Genomic DNA, 18,754 nt, shown 5'->3' on the forward strand with positions numbered 1-18,754 from the left:
GATATAATATAAGCTGTAATTTTACATGTTGGATGCAATAAATTCCCATGACTGAGAAATTTGATAAACTGTGCCCTCAGTATTTTTTCTGATCTCACTTGCATGTGTTTGTGTATTCTTAGGAGAATCTTCAGGGTTATGTGCACAAGGTTTTTACGTCTATAACACAGTCCAGCTCCAATTGTCCTCCCCTCATGTGTGATGTCTTCAGGTCACTCAGACAGCTCGCATCTAAACGCTTTCCAGGTGAAGCAGCACATGCACGTGGACACACTTCCACTCTCATTTGCTTGTGCAGGGTCCACACATTTATTTTGTTCAGGAATGTTTCAGTGTTTTAGTATACTTCACACTGACTAAAGTCTCTGCATGCATTCCTGTAAGACTGTGTTGATTCACCACTAGGAGGAGCCAGATACTCAGTCATGACTAATAATCTCTGTGTGTGTGTGTTTTACCACAGCGGATCCTCATGTGCAGTACTCAGCGGTCAGTAGTTTTATATTTCTGAGGTTCTTTGCGGTGGCTGTTCTCTCTCCACACACATTCCAGCTGAGATCCCATCATCCTGTGAGTGTGCAACAAAAACAGTCACGCACACCACAGCTACAACATACTACCTACTTAGTTGTAACAAACATGATTTACTTCCTTTTTTAGCATGTGACAAATTTATTCATGCCAGGAAAGACCCATTGAGACACTCCAGCATTTTCTGAGAATGCTTTGAGACAACAATACTGTTTACTTTAAAAAAAAAAAAAAAAAAAAAAAAACATAACATAACATAATTAACAGTAAATGTACTTTTGGTAAAACATGAGTTGGGAGAATCACCTATCTTCCTCTTTCTTTCTCTCAGGACCCTGAAATTTCCCGCACACTTACTCTTATCTCTAAAACCATCCAGTCTCTGGGCAGCTGGGGCAGCCTTTCCAAGAACAAACTGGTATGTCAGCTATTAGTCATACGGTGCGCTGAAGGAAGTACATTTTCAAAAGTTTTCCCCCTAGACTTTGGGACATTTAAAAAAAAAATTCCTGTTCTTGTTTTGTTGTTGTTTTTCCAGTCTAGCTTTAAAGAAACCTATATGTACGATTTCTTCAAGTTATTCCAAGAAGATGAATGTATAGAGAAAGTTAAAAAGGTAAGTATTTCTAACAAACTGTTTTTTGAGGTCTCCGATGTACATAGGGCTGTGCCATATTTCGTTATATTGCAATTCTTTTACTCAGAATAGATTGGATCGATATTTTAGATGCTAAAAAATGCACTTCATAAATACAGTGCTTTGAATACACATTTTGATGAGCATGTATTTAATTTCTCAATTAAATAAAAAAGAAACATTTTTATGGGGCATAAACTAAAAACTGTGTGTCAAGTTCATTTTAAAATATCAGGTAGTTTGACCTTTTTATGAGAAGGCAAGGTTAGTTCAGGTTATAAAATGTAACCCGATGGTGTGACTCCCCAAAAATGTTATGATATTCTTGAAAATAAATTATTTGCAATAATGAATCAAACTTCCCATCTCTCTCAGCATTTTTGTTTTTGATGTTTGAATGAGGGCCCTATTACAAATACCTTAAATCTGTTAACACACTAATACTTACGAGTCATGACTTATGTAACAGGACATTTTTACGCAGTATTGCAATGTGTATTATGATGTGAAGTAGCTGCCATTGACCAGCCTTCAGTATCTGTGTATTGTGTGCATTTATTATAAAGCATATTCTGTGTTAAGCTTGGGCTTCATTCTCATGTGTAAATTCTCTTCTGTCATCTTTTTTGCATTAGTTCTTAGATGAGATCTCCTCTAATGTAAGTAAGGAGTCTAGTGGAGTGGAGGACTCCTTTGTGCTGAAGGAGGGGTGAGTAGAAAACACCACAGTTCTCAGAACAGACTAATTGATTAGTCCCATTTATTACGTCTTTGATAGCTCAAATAAGGGTTCAGTTTGGGTGATTTTTTTTTATTTATTTTTTTACCACATTGTTTCCAGGAAACCTAACAGTTATGTGTGTGTATGATTTTTAACAGAGAGGTACATAAGCGGGCCCAGGGCAGAAAGCGAATAGGAAAGAAGAACTTTAAGAAACGCTGGTTGCGAGTGACCAATCAAGAGCTCTCCTATCACAAGCAGAAAGGTGAGTGTTCCCGGCTGTTGATGATAATGTGTTCCCCTGAAGACCAGTTTGGTCCATGATCCAAAGAACTTTCTGTTTGTGGTTAGTCATCGAGTTCAGCTCTAAAATGTGGCGGTCCAGACACTTGTTTTTGCTGGCAGGTTTTATTTGGAAACGAAGTTGAAATAACATGAGAAGTATCCCTGGATTCTTTTAGCTTGTCCTCAGTTTCACATTCTCATTTGTCTAGCTCCTGTTCATGTAGTGTTGCCAGCCAGCTCTGGATGTGAAACTTTCTGTTTCCCTTTTTTGATTTATGCTGTCAGCTTTATGTCATGGGTATGTACGTGTGCTTAATGGTGTCAGTGGATATCATGTATTTTGCAATGTGTTGGGTTGAGAGGACTGAAAATGTGCATGTCCATTGGTAATACTTTGTATCATTGTGAATATTTTTAATTAGTGTTTAATATGGGTTATTGAGTGGACAATGCCAAAAATACCATATATAATGCTGATATGAAGGATGTGATGTAATTTGATTAGTGCTGTCAAATCGATTAACCGAATCTAACATAGAAGTTTTTGTTCACATAATATATGTATGTGTGTATATTTTATATATATGTATCATATACATGTATCATATATATATATATATATATATATATATATATATATATATATATATATATACAGTGCAATGCATAAGTGAATACACCCATGCTAAAGTTGACTAAAAAGAGGAATAAAAAATCATATTTTGGAAATTGAACTTAATGCCTTAATTTAAAAAATTAGGAAAAATCCAACCTTTAAGGACACCAATTTTCTTTGTGAATGAATAATGTATCGTAAATAAATAAATGTTCTTCCTTAAAATACATGGTGCATAAGTGAGTACACCCCTATGTTAAATTCCCATAGAGGCAGGCAGTTTTTTATTTTTAAGTATTTTTTTTTCTTTTTTTTTAGGATACTATGCATCCTGTTAAAGTTCCCTTGGCCTTTGGAATTAAAATAGCCCCACATCATCACATAGCCTTCACCATACCTAGAGATTGGCATGATTTTATTTCAGTTAGCCTAAAAGCTAGTTTGATTTGCATTGAGAGATGATCTTATGGAAAGTACCCCATGCCAATCTCTAGGTATGGTGAAGGCTGTGTGATGATGTGGGGCTATTTTAATTCCAAAGGCCAAGGGAACTTTATCAGGATGCATAGTATCCTAAAATTTTTTAAAAAAAAATAAAAATCTGCCTGCCTCTATGGGAATTTAACATAGGGGTGTACTCACTTATGCACCATGTATTTTAAGGAAGAACATTTATTTATTTATGATACATTATTCATTCACAAAGAAAATTGGTGTCCTTAAAGGTTGGATTTTTCCTAATTTTTTAAATTAAGGCATTAAGTTCAACTTCCAAAATATGATTTTTTTATTTCTCTTTTTAGTCAACTTTAGCATGGGTGTATTCACTTATGCATTGCACTGTATATGTATATATATATATATATATATATATATATATGTATATATGTATATATATATGTATATATGTGTATATATATATATATATATATATATATACATATACATATACATATACATATACATATATATATATATATATATATATATATATATATATATATATATACACACACACATACATTATGTAAACAGAGACTTTTATGTTAGATGTGATTAATCGCGATTAATTAATTTGACAGCACCAAATTTAATTAATTAGTTAAAACAAGTAAGATTTGAGAAATTCCTCAAATTAATAAATACTTATTTACATAATATTTTTCTCAAAGATAATTGGGGAAAGATCTGCATTATGGATCAACAAGGCTGTCAGTAGATTCTGTACATATAAGGAACTAGATTTCAAAATTAAATGATAAAAAGGAGGATATTCAATTTATAAATTTGCTCTGTAATGACATTAAAAAGTTAAATACAGTAAAAATCGAATTAATAGTTTTTCATGAAGTAAACAGAGGAAAGAGTGATACTTAATAATTTTTAAACCGCAGTTAACAACAATATTTACCTACATACACAACCATTTAAAAGGTTTGGGGTTAGTAAGATTGGTTTTTAAGAAATTAATAATTTTATTGAGCAAATACTCAAAAATGACATTAAATTATAATATTACAAAAGATTTCAAATAAATGCTGTTCTTTTGAACTTTCTATTCATCAATCCACAAAACTATTAATCAGAACACCTGTGTTCAAAGTTGATATTACTACGAAATGTTTCTCAAGAAACAAATTAACACATTAGAATGATTTCTGAAGTATCATGTGACACTGAAGACTGGAGTAATTCATTTTAAAAAGATTAAAAATCTTACCGACCCCAAATGTTTGTACGGTACTGTATTCTATATGACAACATTTTAAAGCATGAAAAATTCCACACGGAAGGTTCTGTGATGATGAATCGCTGTTTTGAAATGATTCACTGAAATGCGCAGTTCAAAATAAATGATTTGCAGAAATGAATCAAACTTCCCTTCTTTCTCAGCATTTTTGTTGATGTTTGAATGAGGACCATATTACATATACCTTAAATCTGTTAACACTAATACTTATGAGTCATGACTTATGTAACAGGAAATATTTATAGTGATACCGATATAGTGTATATATAGGTAAATATACTACATTATGCATCATCTAGTCCTAATACTTTTGTTGATCAGCTTCATGGCATACTAGCCATAGTTCCCATATTTCCTTTGAGTGATCTACCCTGTGAAAAAAGATCTGTGTCAATTCCTGTGGAGTGATGTGAATTTCAAGGTCACCAACTGCAAGTCTTGTTGTCCCTGCATGATACACGTTTATCACTGTTGTAATAATAAACATCCTTTAGCGTGATCATCTCAGAAAGAGTCAGCATGGTGGCTTGACCTTCTTTTGTTTCCTGCTGGACTGTCAGCAAAGCTGGGTTACTGTTGTTGTCTTTTCTATGGGAGAGCTGAACAAACTTACCCTAAGTATTACATTAGCTGTTTCCATCCACCTATTTTTATTGGAATTACATCTATTGGGAGATCGCATACAAAAAACACTGGATAGAAACACCAAGATGCACATAAATTCTAGAAAATGTGCATACAAAACACATGTGCTCAATTGAGGTGGAGGAGAAAGGTAAGAAGACCTGCGCATAAACTGCGATAGAAACACATTTACCGGAAGTCACAAGTCATTTATAACGTTGGAGAGCCACATTGGCTTCCCCTGTTGCAGAAAACTTTCATTTTTATTAGATATTTTGTGCCAGTTTCCCAGGAAGTGACGAATTTTGTTCTCTTGAACGCATGGAATGGAAATTGGGCCTTATTCGCAAATGTTTTATGCGCTATTCCAACCCCCTTTTTTTTTTACAGTCAGTCAGGATTGTTGACTAACCAATAGGCGATGTGGTGTGTCTATATCCAGCAGAGTTTGGAAGGCACAACTGGGCCACATTGACACGGAACAATCGTGATTATCATCTCGTTTGCAGGTTTTTTCCCCATGCATTTAGATTTTCCTCCCTGATTTTATTATGTAATTTTGTACGTTATCTTATAATTTAAGCATTTGTGTTGGGAGTTACTTTGGCAGAAAGCGTTTCTCGTTTGATTTCACACACATGGCAAATATTATAATGTTCATTCATTAGTTTTGTTTGATTTTGGGATATATGACTTTTCTTAGCTCATTTTAAGTAAGCTGTTCTCCTAATTTTACTAAGAAAGGTATTTTCTGAGTAATATTGAAAATACTAGTGATTGTATGTCCATATAGTGACCCGGAAAGCATTTGGACACCAAAGTCACAGTTAAAATGCATTTGATAACAAAAACATATGGCACAAGCACAATTTTGGAGACAAAAAGTATTGTGACAAAGTGGCTACTCGGGTAGGACACCTTGAGGAAAAGTGAGAATTAGTTATAGTTAGTACAACTGTGTTATTCACCGCTTTACTGCAGGAATACTCTGACATTTATTCATGGAACATGAGCTTGAAAGGTTGGGACACTTGAATTTTTAGTAGACACTACTAGACAGTGCCATTTGACCGAAGAGGGAGAGAAGCTAATAACTCGTGATTTCATTTCCTCTCATTTGATCAAGGGTCATCTTCTATAGTCTAGCCCGCTGAGTATCTGGACTAAATGATGGACCGTCCTCTGTAGACATGCACCTTTCATTTGTAACTGTCCTCCAGATATCAGATCTGGGGCGGTTGAGGATGTTATACTCTGTGTTCTTCACTGGCTAAACTCAACCTGAACCCCTTTAATGATTCGAAATCTCACTGGAAAGGACTTAAATACATATTTATATGCAATTTCTTTGTAATATTATTAAAGTGTACATGCCGAATGTATTTACAAGCATTTATGATAAACTAAAATATTCTTTTAATATTATTTCTATATAAACTTGTAAAGTATGGCATGTATTTAAATTAGGGATGCATGCACCGATACCACTTTTTCCAGAACTTGGCCAATACCGATACTTTCATTTTTGGTACTCGCCGATACCGATACCTGTATTTTCATTGTATTTGTAATTTTTTTTAAATATATTAGGTAGAGTAACCATAAGGATATGAATCGTATTCATTGGTATCATTTGTTTAGAAAATATATAGAGTATTTCCTTCAGTTATTTTTATGTTTATTTATGCCTGTTAAAATGTATAATACAAGCCTTACTGTTCATTCTATTGCTCTAACATATTTTATCTTTCATTTAATAGCACGTCATATTTAGAGCTGCTTCAGCAGGGTTCAATGCTAAGTATTTTTTTACTGGCCTGGTTGAGTCAGTGGTTCAACTGTTTAGATACCAGTGAAATATTACAATTCCAATTTGTTTTTTTGTTTTTTTTCAGTAAAAAGGAACGGGAAAAGACAGCAAACCAGCTATTGGCAGTACACACCTGGTAAACGTTCAGAAAGAAGATGCATTAAAAAGAGAGCAAGATGGGCTGGGGTGGCATGTGTAGCTCTAGTTCTCAAGCATCTGTGTACTTTGGCTGTTCTGTGGTCAAAATGATGCACATTAGCGAAGGAGATGAAAATAGGAATTTATCAAATGTGTTGAATGTGCATGAGAAACTGCTGTGTGTTTTTGTTGGCTGGCCAAGTTGGTGCGCTATCAGCTCCACGGGCTCGGCCCGACTGGACCTAGTCACGGGTCGTTAAAGAATATCATGTGAGATTTAGTGTCCGTGTCTAAACCGCAGTCCCCAGGTTTTTATGCGTGTATGCAAAAACAGACCCATGCAGTAAGAGGTCTGGACTCTGTATTTGTGTTTATTTCAAATTTATTTCATGATGCACATTATTCATCAATGTCCCTCCTTGCACAAGTGTGAAAAAATAGCAAAGTGTGAATTTTCTGTTAATTCATTTATTTATTTTTCACTCTTTTAATAAATGTATTTTTGTGTTTGTGTCCAGGGAAAGAACCACTGTGCGTCATTCTTGTGAAAAACATCCTCGGTGTTGAGAAACTGGAAGAAGGTGCCTTTAACCGCAAAAACGTGAGTAGCTCAGTCGTATTTGTGCGTTCTTGTGTATGTGTTCTAGCAGCTCTGCTGGTATAGCATGGTACTAGCAATGCAAATGTTGTAAGACTGGATTTCATCCTAACCTACAATAAAACTCACTAATCTGGAGAGAAGATCATAGGACACCGACTTGCCCAAACTTCTCTATACTTCTCTACCGACTCCCTCTCCTTTCCCCCTGATTCAAGTCAATGGAAGTTAATCAATGGTGTAACAGAGTTAAAGGCTCAGGCCCCTCACGGACGACTGCCGCACACACATAAACGAAACATAACGTAAATGTCCCAGGCCTGAGACTCGAGGTCGTTGCGGCGCGCAGGTGACATTAGCAATCGCTCCGCCGGTCTCACTCGTTCCCACGGCTCTCAGCCTTGTCCTGCTTGCCACACGTGGCTTCTCTCCCCCAAAACCAGGTGTAACCCATTGGGGCACATGAATAGGCCCAACACAGTTCCAAAAATATTTGTGTGGTAAATATTTAAAACTGTTTACAATTGTTCTCTGGGTGTTTAAGGGAAATATGGCAGAATTTGGAAATTCAGTCTTTGGAAATTCTGTAGTCAGAAACCCCCCACACAGTGCTGTGTGAGTTCTGCTCTCAGAGACGAATCTACTCCCACTAATAATGCCCAGAATGGTACCAAACTTATACAGTAGTACATATGTTCTGTACTCACAAACTTTCCAATGCCTCGTTTTATAAGTACATCAGGAGTTTATTTAAATAACACTTGCCTGACGGCTCATGCTACTGCTAACCCGGACGTCAACATCACTTCAGTGGTTTGGGAAAAGCACGTAAAAGTCCTGGCAGAAAGCGATGCATAAGGATGTAGTGTAACGATGAATTATTTTTTTTTTCGAAGTGTTGACAACTTAGTGTTAACTAATAATTGTTGCAAACTGGTACTACCAACAAAATATTAGTGCATTCCTGGAACTGGGCGTCGTTACACTATCCTTATGCATCGCTTTCTGCCAGGACTTTTACGTGCTTTTCCCAAACCACTGAAGTGACGTCGACGTCCGGGTTAGCGGTAGCATGAGCCGTCAGGCAAGTGTTATTTAAATAAACTCCTGATGTACTTACAAACTTTCCAATGCCTCGTTTTACGAGTACAGAACCTATTTGTACTACTGTATAAGTTTGGTACCATTCTGGGCATTATTAGTGGGGTAATTTACAAGATACATCCTAGGATCCATTAGCGCCTGCACTAAGCCATTCGGCTGATTTCTCTAAATAAGCTCTAACTTTAATAATGTTTGACCAAGGGAAAAAAGGCTTCTGGGGGGTGTTTGGCTCGAGGTCATGGTGCAAAGGACCCTAGGTTGATTACTCCGAACCATCCCTTTAAGTGGAGTCTGGAGTTTCCGCAAATCTGCGTCAGGATAGATCAAGCTAAAGGCCCAATGAAAGGAGCATGTGGCACATCATCTGGGACCTTTTGATTTCTGACTATCCCTGACTTACTAAGTTCCAGCATTGAGAATAAGAAAACTACATTTTTGTATGAACAAGCATGGAGCGGTTCGACTCAAATGTATAAGTAAAACCTTCACCCTCTGACTAAGATCAGAACTGAAGAGTTTGTGTCCGTGAGAACACAACCCGGGCGACTTAAGTTCTCTATTCGCTCATTAGGGACCCGATTCGCACAATTGAAAGAATGGGATACCCTGAATAATTAAAGATTTAGATGAATACATAACCAATATTTATGTTTAGTTCCTAATTCGAAACACAATCTAAATTTAATAATCATTTGAACTGGAGTCAGATTAAGCACGGAGCTAAAGTAAAATATAAATTAAGTGAACTTTACAGAGGGGCTGAAAAGACTCATTATACCTCATCATAGACTCATTATACCTTCGCCAACACCGCTGGATTCCGTCGTTGGGCCGACGGGTGGTCCTTACAGTGTCATTTGGCGCTTTTCCACTGCATGGTACGGCTCGGTACGGTTCGACTCAGCGCGGAACGATTCGGCTCGCTTCGCTTTTCCACTGCGTGGTACGGCACGGTTCGGTTTAGCTCGGTTGCTTTTCCACTGCAGTTAGTACCGCTTCAAAGTGGGTGGGACTGATCGTTATAGTTGCTGTCTCTACTGCCATGACATCATCATATTAAATGTGAATTTTTCATTCCGTGTTTCCCCATCCACTCCTCGGCAACCAACGAGAGGAACGTCTGCACCTCGTCCACTGACCACGATTCAGCCATTTCTTTTTTTGAAGTTTATTTTTTTTAAGCAAATACTTTTAAAACAGGCGCTACAGCGGTGGCTGTTGTCTACTGGCTATTTAAATCTTGCGGGTTTAGTGTCTCGTGTCGTAAATACAATGACGCTGGTAGTGATGATTCTGTCTGACCAATCAGTGATCTGCAGTGTTTTCACGTCACATTTTAGTATCGGTACGGTACGCTTGGAACCTCAACAGAGGTGGTACCATTTAAAGCGAGCCGAAGCGAGCCGTACCGTACCGTACCGTGCAGTGGAAATGCGCCATAAGTGAGCTGTACCGTACCATGCAGTGGAAAAGCGCCAGTTGGTTTAATTCACAGGCCACACAAATTCTAATAAAATGTAAAGTCTTAAGTGTTGCTTTGGATGAATATAAGCATATTAGAATGATTTCTGAATGATCATGTAATGGCTGCTTAATATAGAGATTTGCCATCAAAGGAATAAATTACATTTTAAAATATATTCCAATAAAAAAGTTATTTTAAAATTCTAATAATACTACACAATATTACTGTTAAAATAAAATAAATGCAGCCTTGATGAGCATAAAATACCTCTTTCAAAAACATTAAAACATCCAAACTTTTGTTTTGCAGATGTTTCAGGTAATCCATTCAGAAAAGCCTCTGTACGTGCAGGCGGGTAACTGTGTGGAGACCAACAGCTGGATTGAGGTGCTGAGTCAGGTCAGCCGCTGTAACCCGGGGCGGCTCAGTGCGTTTCACCCGTCTGCTTATGTGAGTGGATTCTGGTTATGCTGTAAGGAACCCAACGAGAATACCCCGGGCTGCAAACCATGCACTGCGTAAGACATCTTATTAATACATTTGCATGTTATCGCTGTATGTGCAAGCATGTACACGTTACCTTTTTTCATGTCTGACTCCGTCTTATAGGACAGTGTTGGCTAATATTCAACTGGACATCGACTGTGACCGAGAAACGGAACGAATCTTCTCCTTTTTCTCCACAAACCGCTCCAGACTACAGAAGATGGAGGGTGTGTATAGCCTAAAAACAATATGAAATCATTTACTTTATTAATACACATTTTGATCTGTGTACTGTTTTTTTGTTTCTCCACTATTGAACTAACTTTTATTGTCTGTTGATGTAACCAACGCTAGGAAGTAAAAAATATTCACCTATGAAAAGTAGCTATTGTGCAATCATATAAATCAACCCAGGATATTGCATCCAGGATCCATTCAGAATTACCAGTCAAATGTTTGAACACAGCTATTCATTTTTTATTGCTACTAGGTAAAGTCATCTGAACTGTAAAATGACACAAATGTTGGTATAGAAACACCAAAATGACCAAAAATGGCAAATGAAAATGGCTGTTTTCCTTTTATTATTTGGTCCATTCAACCATTAAAAAGTAATACCTTTTATTTTTTTTATTTTTTTTAGTTTGCATATTGTCTATTATACTATTTTAAGGTCTCCTAAAATAATTTTACATGCATCTGATCCAAGGTCAAAAAACGTTAATTTTCTAATAATATACATTGCAGGATCACCTCTTTTCTGAAACGGATTCAGTCTCTCTAAACCAGAAAAATGTATTTTCATTTAAACGTGTGAATTTAATTCTTTATGTGTGTGTGTCTACAGATGCCTGTGCCGGCATGTCAGTGTACCTTGGGCAGCAGGAGGAGTGTTCAGCCTTCACTATACAGGACCCTAAAGAGACCTTCCGTACCATTAAAGAGCTCGGAGAAGTACTGGATGAACTGCAGGCTCACCACGACTTAAAGGGGGCACCAACCGATGAACCGGGCACTATGTAAGACACCCAAAATGAATCAAGACATCACATTTTTATACAAAAGTGGAAATTTAAATTGTAACATAGATGTTTCAAATTCATAATTAGCATTTTTTAATTATCCTTGAAGACTTTTTATAAAAAATTCCCATCTTCTACAAGAGCCAATTAAACAAAATCTTGTCTTATATGTGAAATGTTTTTTTTTTTTTTTTTTTACTTTCTTTTATAGCGCGAATCCTATTGTTGGGAAGACAGCGTAACATTGTGACTGCGTGACCAGGTGGTACTGACACAGCCACACAAGCAGAGGGCGCTGTGTTTGACAACATTTAGGAGCATGACAGCGCGCTGATAATGCTCAGAGAAGCGCTGCCGTTCCACACGTGACTCAGTCTAACCTCTCCAGCAATGGCCTGATCTGGAGTTACGGTGTACTTGGAAGAATTTGGCCAGTCAAGAGTCGAGTGGCGTGTCCGTGAGTTGCTATCATTGGAAAAATCTAGCTCTTTTCTCTGTGTGCCTGTCCGGTCTTAGTCTTATATCAGTTTTTAAGATCGTTTTAGTAACCTCAATCGCCAGTCCGCACAGTAAGAAAGGATTCCGATCACCTCTTATTCATTCCTAAACAGGCTGTGAAAGTCCAGACACCAAGAGTTTGTCTGAGAAATTATAGCTGCTAAAATGAAAGAACTCAACCTTCACATTTTTTCTTTGTAAACCGCCAGTTTTTTCAGACTACTGGTCGTTAAGTAAAATAACCATGTCAAAGGGAATCTTCATTGTTCTTTATTCTTGTAGTTTCATCCCTCTCAGTCCATCCCTTTGAGTGTGTGCATGGTTTTCTATCTGTAGTGGATAGAATTAATCTGCCTTATAAATTCAGTGGAGGTACTTACAATCCCACACTTGTATGAATTAGGGACTAATGCAGAAGCACTTTAGATATTTGGAATATTCCAGATGAGATTGTTTTAGATACGTGGTATCAAACCTTTTTTTCCTGATATTGATCAGTTACATGATCAGCTCTTGTGTAATGTTCTGTAGATAAGGTTCATATCCCGTAGATTTTTACTAGCTATTTTTCTTACGCCAAAGATGTTGTTTTGTAGGTTTTCATGACTTGAAAATGGTATACATGTAGTTTTTTAATTACAGAATTTTAAAAAAGGAGAATGGCTATCTATATTTCATGGATGTACGTTTTAGGAGCCTCATGCATTTTGATAAACATGAAGAAAATTCTTTGTAATCCCCCCCATCACACAATGACAATATTTTATAGTATGATGTCATAAGCTCTGTTCCATAACCTAGTGAGCTGCCTACAAAGACAGCACAGGCATGCTTAAAAATGCAACAACTGTTCTAAAAATGTAAGCAACTAAATGAAATTATAGAGAATGCAGAGAATGCAATGCCATAATGCACTGCAACTAACTGGGTGGGGTGGGGTGGGGTGGGGGGGACAATCCAAGGTGGCACTTGAGAGAAATATTGATTGTAAATGTACCATACTAAAAAGTATTGTTCAAATAGTTCCATGTACTTACAAATATCCCAATATGGGTGTGTGCTATGTATATTTTTGCTCAATTGAGTATTGAGTTGTTAGCTTAGCAACATGATAACAGCATTGGAACTGGAATATTTGTGTGAGAAGTAACTGTCAGGGTAAACGGCAAGGAAGCTCACTAGAGTTTTGAACAGAGCTAGAAACTGATTGTTTGGTATGAATTCTGATCCACAATCTCCTATATCATGTTTGTGGTGTCACAGTGTCTAATTTAGAGGTGGAATTGTCATGTCATTTTCTGATAACTTCCACCTACTGATTATTACAAGTCTACACATTTGTGGTTTTGTTTTAAAATGACCCATTTTTAACTGTACTGAAGGGATTTTGTGTGTCTTTTCTGTAACTGTTATGTTCTGCTTGGTATACTTGTGTTTCGCATCTATCTATTCTTAGTAGTCTAGATCAGTGGTTCTCAACTGGTAGGTCAAAAAAGGGTCATGGACTTCAGGGGAAATGCAAACAATAAAATGCACTAACCATATAATCGTGAAGAGCTTAGATGGCAAAATAAATAAGCTTAACTTTTAAACATTAATAACATTTAATACCCCATGAAATAAAACAAATACAAAAGAATGAACATTTTAACAATTGGACTGTACACTGTTTACACGACACCATATTCAACTAAAAAGGCGTTTGAGGGCCTTAAAACACAAACTTTTGAAAACGGGACACAATTGCGAATTTGTGAAAACGGTGATGTCGTGCGTTTGCTTATTACATGTTCAGTCTATAGGCTTGTAGTGTTTCTTTACAAAGTGACATCGCCAACTACTGGCCTGGCATTCATAATACAATCGTTTTCATGGATCTTTCGTGGAACTTTGTCTGTATGCGAAAAACACAAAGAAAAAACGTTTCCGTTTTTAGTACATTGTTGTGTAAATGAACCCTGAGAAAGAACATTTAAAAGATCTTCCAAACCATCTTATCATTTACAATATCCTCACTTTTATGAGCATTACAGATCTCTCCATTCTATCTATGTGTCACTGTGTACGTGATCAGATCGATGGCGTAACTGGCATAAATGTATTGAATTTGGCCCAGTGCACACTGTACGATTTTGCCCACAATATTAGCTTCGGAGACCAATTTGTGAGTTTGTTTATTGTAGGATGTTTATTTCGTACTGTAGCTTCCCTTGACAAAAATAGGATTCTTAAATTGCCTTTTGGATTAATGCAGAAAATAAGCTCTGTGACCAACAAACGTTTATGATTCTTGCACGTTTTGTTCATCATAATAAACTTCACAAATGAACACAACTTTAATGAATTTTAAAGCCTAAATACAATCGTTAGAAGTACAAAGCTAAGCGTAGGCCATAAACGAACTATACCCCTGTTGAATGAATTCAACATCATTAAGCTTCCGACATCTTTTCAGTCTTAATTTAAAAAAAAAAATTCCCTGAACGTTCAAGTTATAATAGTTTGGAAGAGTGTGATTATAAACGCATTGAGGCTGTAAAAGTGGACTAGACAGTTTAGCTGTTCAGATGATGACGTTTAATGTCCCCGAAAACCTTTGCAGTCCCGTTTAGCCACTTGTCAGCAGCCACCTTTTTCAAGACAAGTAAACGGGGTATTACTGATGTATTTTATTTTGTAAAGTAAAACGTGACTCTCTATGTTAATATCTTGAGCTTGTGTTAACCACAAACCTTATTTCAGGCATTTAACCAAAAACCCATCGATTTCGGGATGATGGAACCGGAAGTGCTAAAATGTTAAAGTTTCTGGGTTTTAACCTACATAAAAACACAAAACTATAAATTCAAACATTAAATGCCGTTTTGAAGCTCTTAAATGTGACGTGACAGATCGCTGTTGCTCGGCTGGTTCATGTTTGGAGCAGTGGAGAAGATGAATTGAGGCTCTGCCTGGTCTGGATATGGATACATGATTCTTTAAAAGGGAGGAGAAAATGCTTCCCATATCTTTTGTTGTTGACATCTGTCATTTGATAGAAGCTAGCCAAATCGATGCCAGATGCCAACATGGACGGGTTGAGAAAAAACTCCCAAAAACATTAAATGCCCGGTTCAATGAGGACATGGTTTGTGGAAACCACAAAGTTTTGTGTAGATAATTATTGGCTGCTGAGAGCATGAAACCATCGAAATTTTGTACGATACACAATTTTGGTACCGCGTTGGGTCACGAAGCAAACCACTGATCTAAATAATCTAACCTCTTAGTGTGGCATCAAATTAAAGTGTACTTAGCATGATCATTGTATGTTCTTTTAAAAAAAGACCCATTAGCTATATGATAGAAGGATAAAAAATCATCATTGGGAACACAGGAACCACCAAAAAAAAAAAAGCAGATTTCTGTCATATTAACTCCATATTAGGGTTTTTAGTTGTCAGAACATTCCATTCTTAAACTCTAGTTTTAACACAATCTCATGGCAATTCGTAACTATTTTACGCTTTGGCGAATTGGTGGTTGATTGGTATGAAGTCATGCAAATTAATTTGTACGGTTTCGTACGATCTGCTTACGCCCCAGTGATGGTTATGTTTAGGGGTGGGGTTAGCTTTTTTTTTTTTTTTCAAATGATCAAAAATGTTTGGGCAGTTCACATCATACAAATTCATATTTAATCACCACCTTGTAAAATAGTTTTGATTTCCCTTGAGATTGGGTTGGTCAAAACGCAAGTAAAACTACAGGGCATCAGTCTATGTTTGTGAATTTTTAGTGACGTGCCTCTCAAACAGATATATATTTTTGTAATCATGAATTTTGAAAGCTGAAAGATTGTATTGAGCATTGATAAAAAAAAAAAAAAAAAAGCCTGGAACACAGTTTGCCGTTTCAGCACGAACAATTATGCAACATTCACCTTCCGGTAATGGTCTCAGAATATATATATCTTTATATATATATATATCTTTGTATTTGGTCCATCATATTTGACAGATTTGTGTTTTTTTTTCTTCTCATGTGTGATGTGTAGATGTTTGTAGCACACTGTGAACTGAATGTTGATGCATTGATTGAATGGTACATGGATGTTCATCTGGTACTCTGAGGCTCCAGTGAGCTTGAGTAGAAATGTGGTATCGATCATCCTCACTTCATAACTGTGATGAGCTAAGAGCCTGCAGACCTCCTCCATTCATTACATTTGTCGGATCGAATTTAGTGGTTTCTGTGTATTGCTGTAATTCTCTGAACTGGGCATATTTTCATCTTGTGTAAACATACAGTAACCATTACAATCAGCATCCAGTGGCCCTTAAGACACCCAAGACTAAAGATTATTCTTTAACATTCCCAATTTAGCACTTATCTTTGAGTCGATGGAACAATACAGACAATGTCTTTTTTTCTTTTTCTTGAAGTCTCGAATGTATATCGGTACGAATCTACAATCACTATATCATAAGAAAGTTTCAAACGATCATGTGCTCCTGTTATGATGTTTGTTCTCGAATTTTAACTTGTTGGTGTAAATGGGCTTCAAGTCACCCTTTTGAAAACCTTGTAGTTTTAATAATGCATTTCCTAAATTATTTTATTTTTAGATCAATAATGTAGCTCAGTAAAACTGCTATAAATATTTGCACAAATTTGACCACTTTTTTTTATTTTATTTTTACCCGATACTTCTTCCAATGTATTACTAATTGTACTGGACATGTTTGCTTCATTTTGTTATTTAAATGTTTTTATACCATTATTTTCACAATACAAGCTCACATAATTCCTCTGTTATTAGTTCTGTGGAATTAATTTGCAATAAATAAATAAATATATTGTTTGTGTGATTTCTGTTGTGTGTGTATTACATCAGTGACTCTGCACCACAATTTATATTTAAGAACAATGATTTTCACAGTTCAGATCCATACCACATTGAGCTGTTGTGAGACAATAACTATTAAATTAAATTAGAATCAGCTGTAACACTGTAGACAGTGAATAGTATTATGTGATAATGTACAGTTGGAGGCATTTTGTTATTTTAATTATCAATTAATAGAATGAAATGTTTCCTAAAAATACGACAGAGTTGTGTTTGTCAAAAAAAAAAACACATTTGTAAATATTTTTGTTTTGGATTTATTACCCCCTACAAAACATATTTGGACACCTCAGCCTTATTAAAAATGTATAAATATCTTTGCATTGGATGGTAAAATATAGATGCTCAAAATTAAAGTATCTTTTCAAAGTGTTGAAGATAATTAATAAACACACACACACAGTTTCTCGGTTTAAACATACAAGTTTTAATCTGCCCTTTCCTCTGTGATTCACCAAAATGCAGATAATAAACAAAAACAGATAGTGACTGGGGATCCTATTTGATGATATTATAGAGAAGACAAAAGAAAACTATTAAACCTTCTTGTTGTAAATAGTATCACAACTGGCCAGCTAATTGAAAAATATGATTTGTGTTTAAAAGGAAGCACGTGTAACTTGGCACGTTTTAATAAATTGCGACGACTAAAATCAGTATCACAAAACTGTCTTCAGTTTCTCACAGCTGAGAAATCTGTAAAATATTATTAACTGTGGCAATTGTCTTTACAATGCACATGGTGGTTGCGTGTGGATTTCACTGAACTGAATTTGAGACGTACACAAGCTCCTTTCCAAACTCCAGATTTCTTCCGATTTCTTGTCCAACGTTTTCCCGCGGCATTCAATCTATGGAAACTGTGCTGAGTTTCCCTGTTTTTCCTCACATGAACTGTGATTAAGTGTGTAGTATCAGAGGCTGGGAAGCACTCCAGTGCAAATGAAAACATACGGAAGAGTTTTGTTTGTACATGCACGTACAAACGTTTTCATCTCAAACATTTGCTGTCAAGGTTAATACAAGTGATATCGGTCGTATTCAAACATCGTTGAGGGTAAATAGAAAATCTCATTGATTTTAAAACCATATGGTTCCACTTTATAACAGTATCACTTCAGTAAATCAATGATGTGGTTTTAAATGAACAAATACTATAATCACAGTAAGCTTTTATCTATCACAAAATCACCAGCATGAAAAGTAGCTTGTTTTAAGCACATCAGATTTCTGTTCCTCACTTAAAATGTTGATTTTGGTCTGTCCCACCGCAGGAATCTTGACCGTATCCCACAAATAAATTCACACAATGTCATCATTTGGCATAATCTGTCATAATAATAAATCTTTTTAGAGCATTTTTTTTTTTTTTTTGGGATAAAATGTATTTCATTCTAAAGGGGATATATGTACGAATTTTCATGTATTAATTGCTTTCTTATTGCCAGTGTGCAAGCTTGTAACGGAATTTAAAAAACGAGGCCTTCCCCGACTTCCTACGTTGTCTATGAAAGCCTGTAGAGTAGGGCTGCATTTGAGTCCAATTTTGAATGCCCTTCCCTCGCTAAATTCCCTCTGTCT

General features: G+C 36.1%; 1 protein-coding gene across 1 annotated transcript in view; it reads left to right on the forward strand.

Annotated features, from left to right (window-relative positions):
• Positions 1 to 15,212, forward strand: part of rasa2 (RAS p21 protein activator 2) — a 44,256-nt gene extending 29,044 nt beyond the window's left edge. The window contains exons 14-24 of the mRNA XM_084125200.1: positions 123 to 246; positions 464 to 570; positions 863 to 949; positions 1,070 to 1,147; positions 1,804 to 1,877; positions 2,048 to 2,154; positions 7,631 to 7,713; positions 10,589 to 10,797; positions 10,889 to 10,992; positions 11,613 to 11,784; positions 11,999 to 15,212. Of these exons, the coding sequence (XP_083981326.1) occupies positions 123 to 246; positions 464 to 570; positions 863 to 949; positions 1,070 to 1,147; positions 1,804 to 1,877; positions 2,048 to 2,154; positions 7,631 to 7,713; positions 10,589 to 10,797; positions 10,889 to 10,992; positions 11,613 to 11,784; positions 11,999 to 12,029 (1,176 nt within the window). The 3' untranslated portion in view covers positions 12,030 to 15,212. The remainder of the gene's footprint in view (positions 1 to 122; positions 247 to 463; positions 571 to 862; positions 950 to 1,069; positions 1,148 to 1,803; positions 1,878 to 2,047; positions 2,155 to 7,630; positions 7,714 to 10,588; positions 10,798 to 10,888; positions 10,993 to 11,612; positions 11,785 to 11,998) is intronic.
• Positions 15,213 to 18,754: the final 3,542 nt, after the last annotated feature.

Source organism: Abramis brama (assembly GCF_963993115.1).
Source record: "Abramis brama genome assembly, chromosome: 9".
Classification (NCBI taxonomy): domain Eukaryota; kingdom Metazoa; phylum Chordata; class Actinopteri; order Cypriniformes; family Leuciscidae; genus Abramis; species Abramis brama.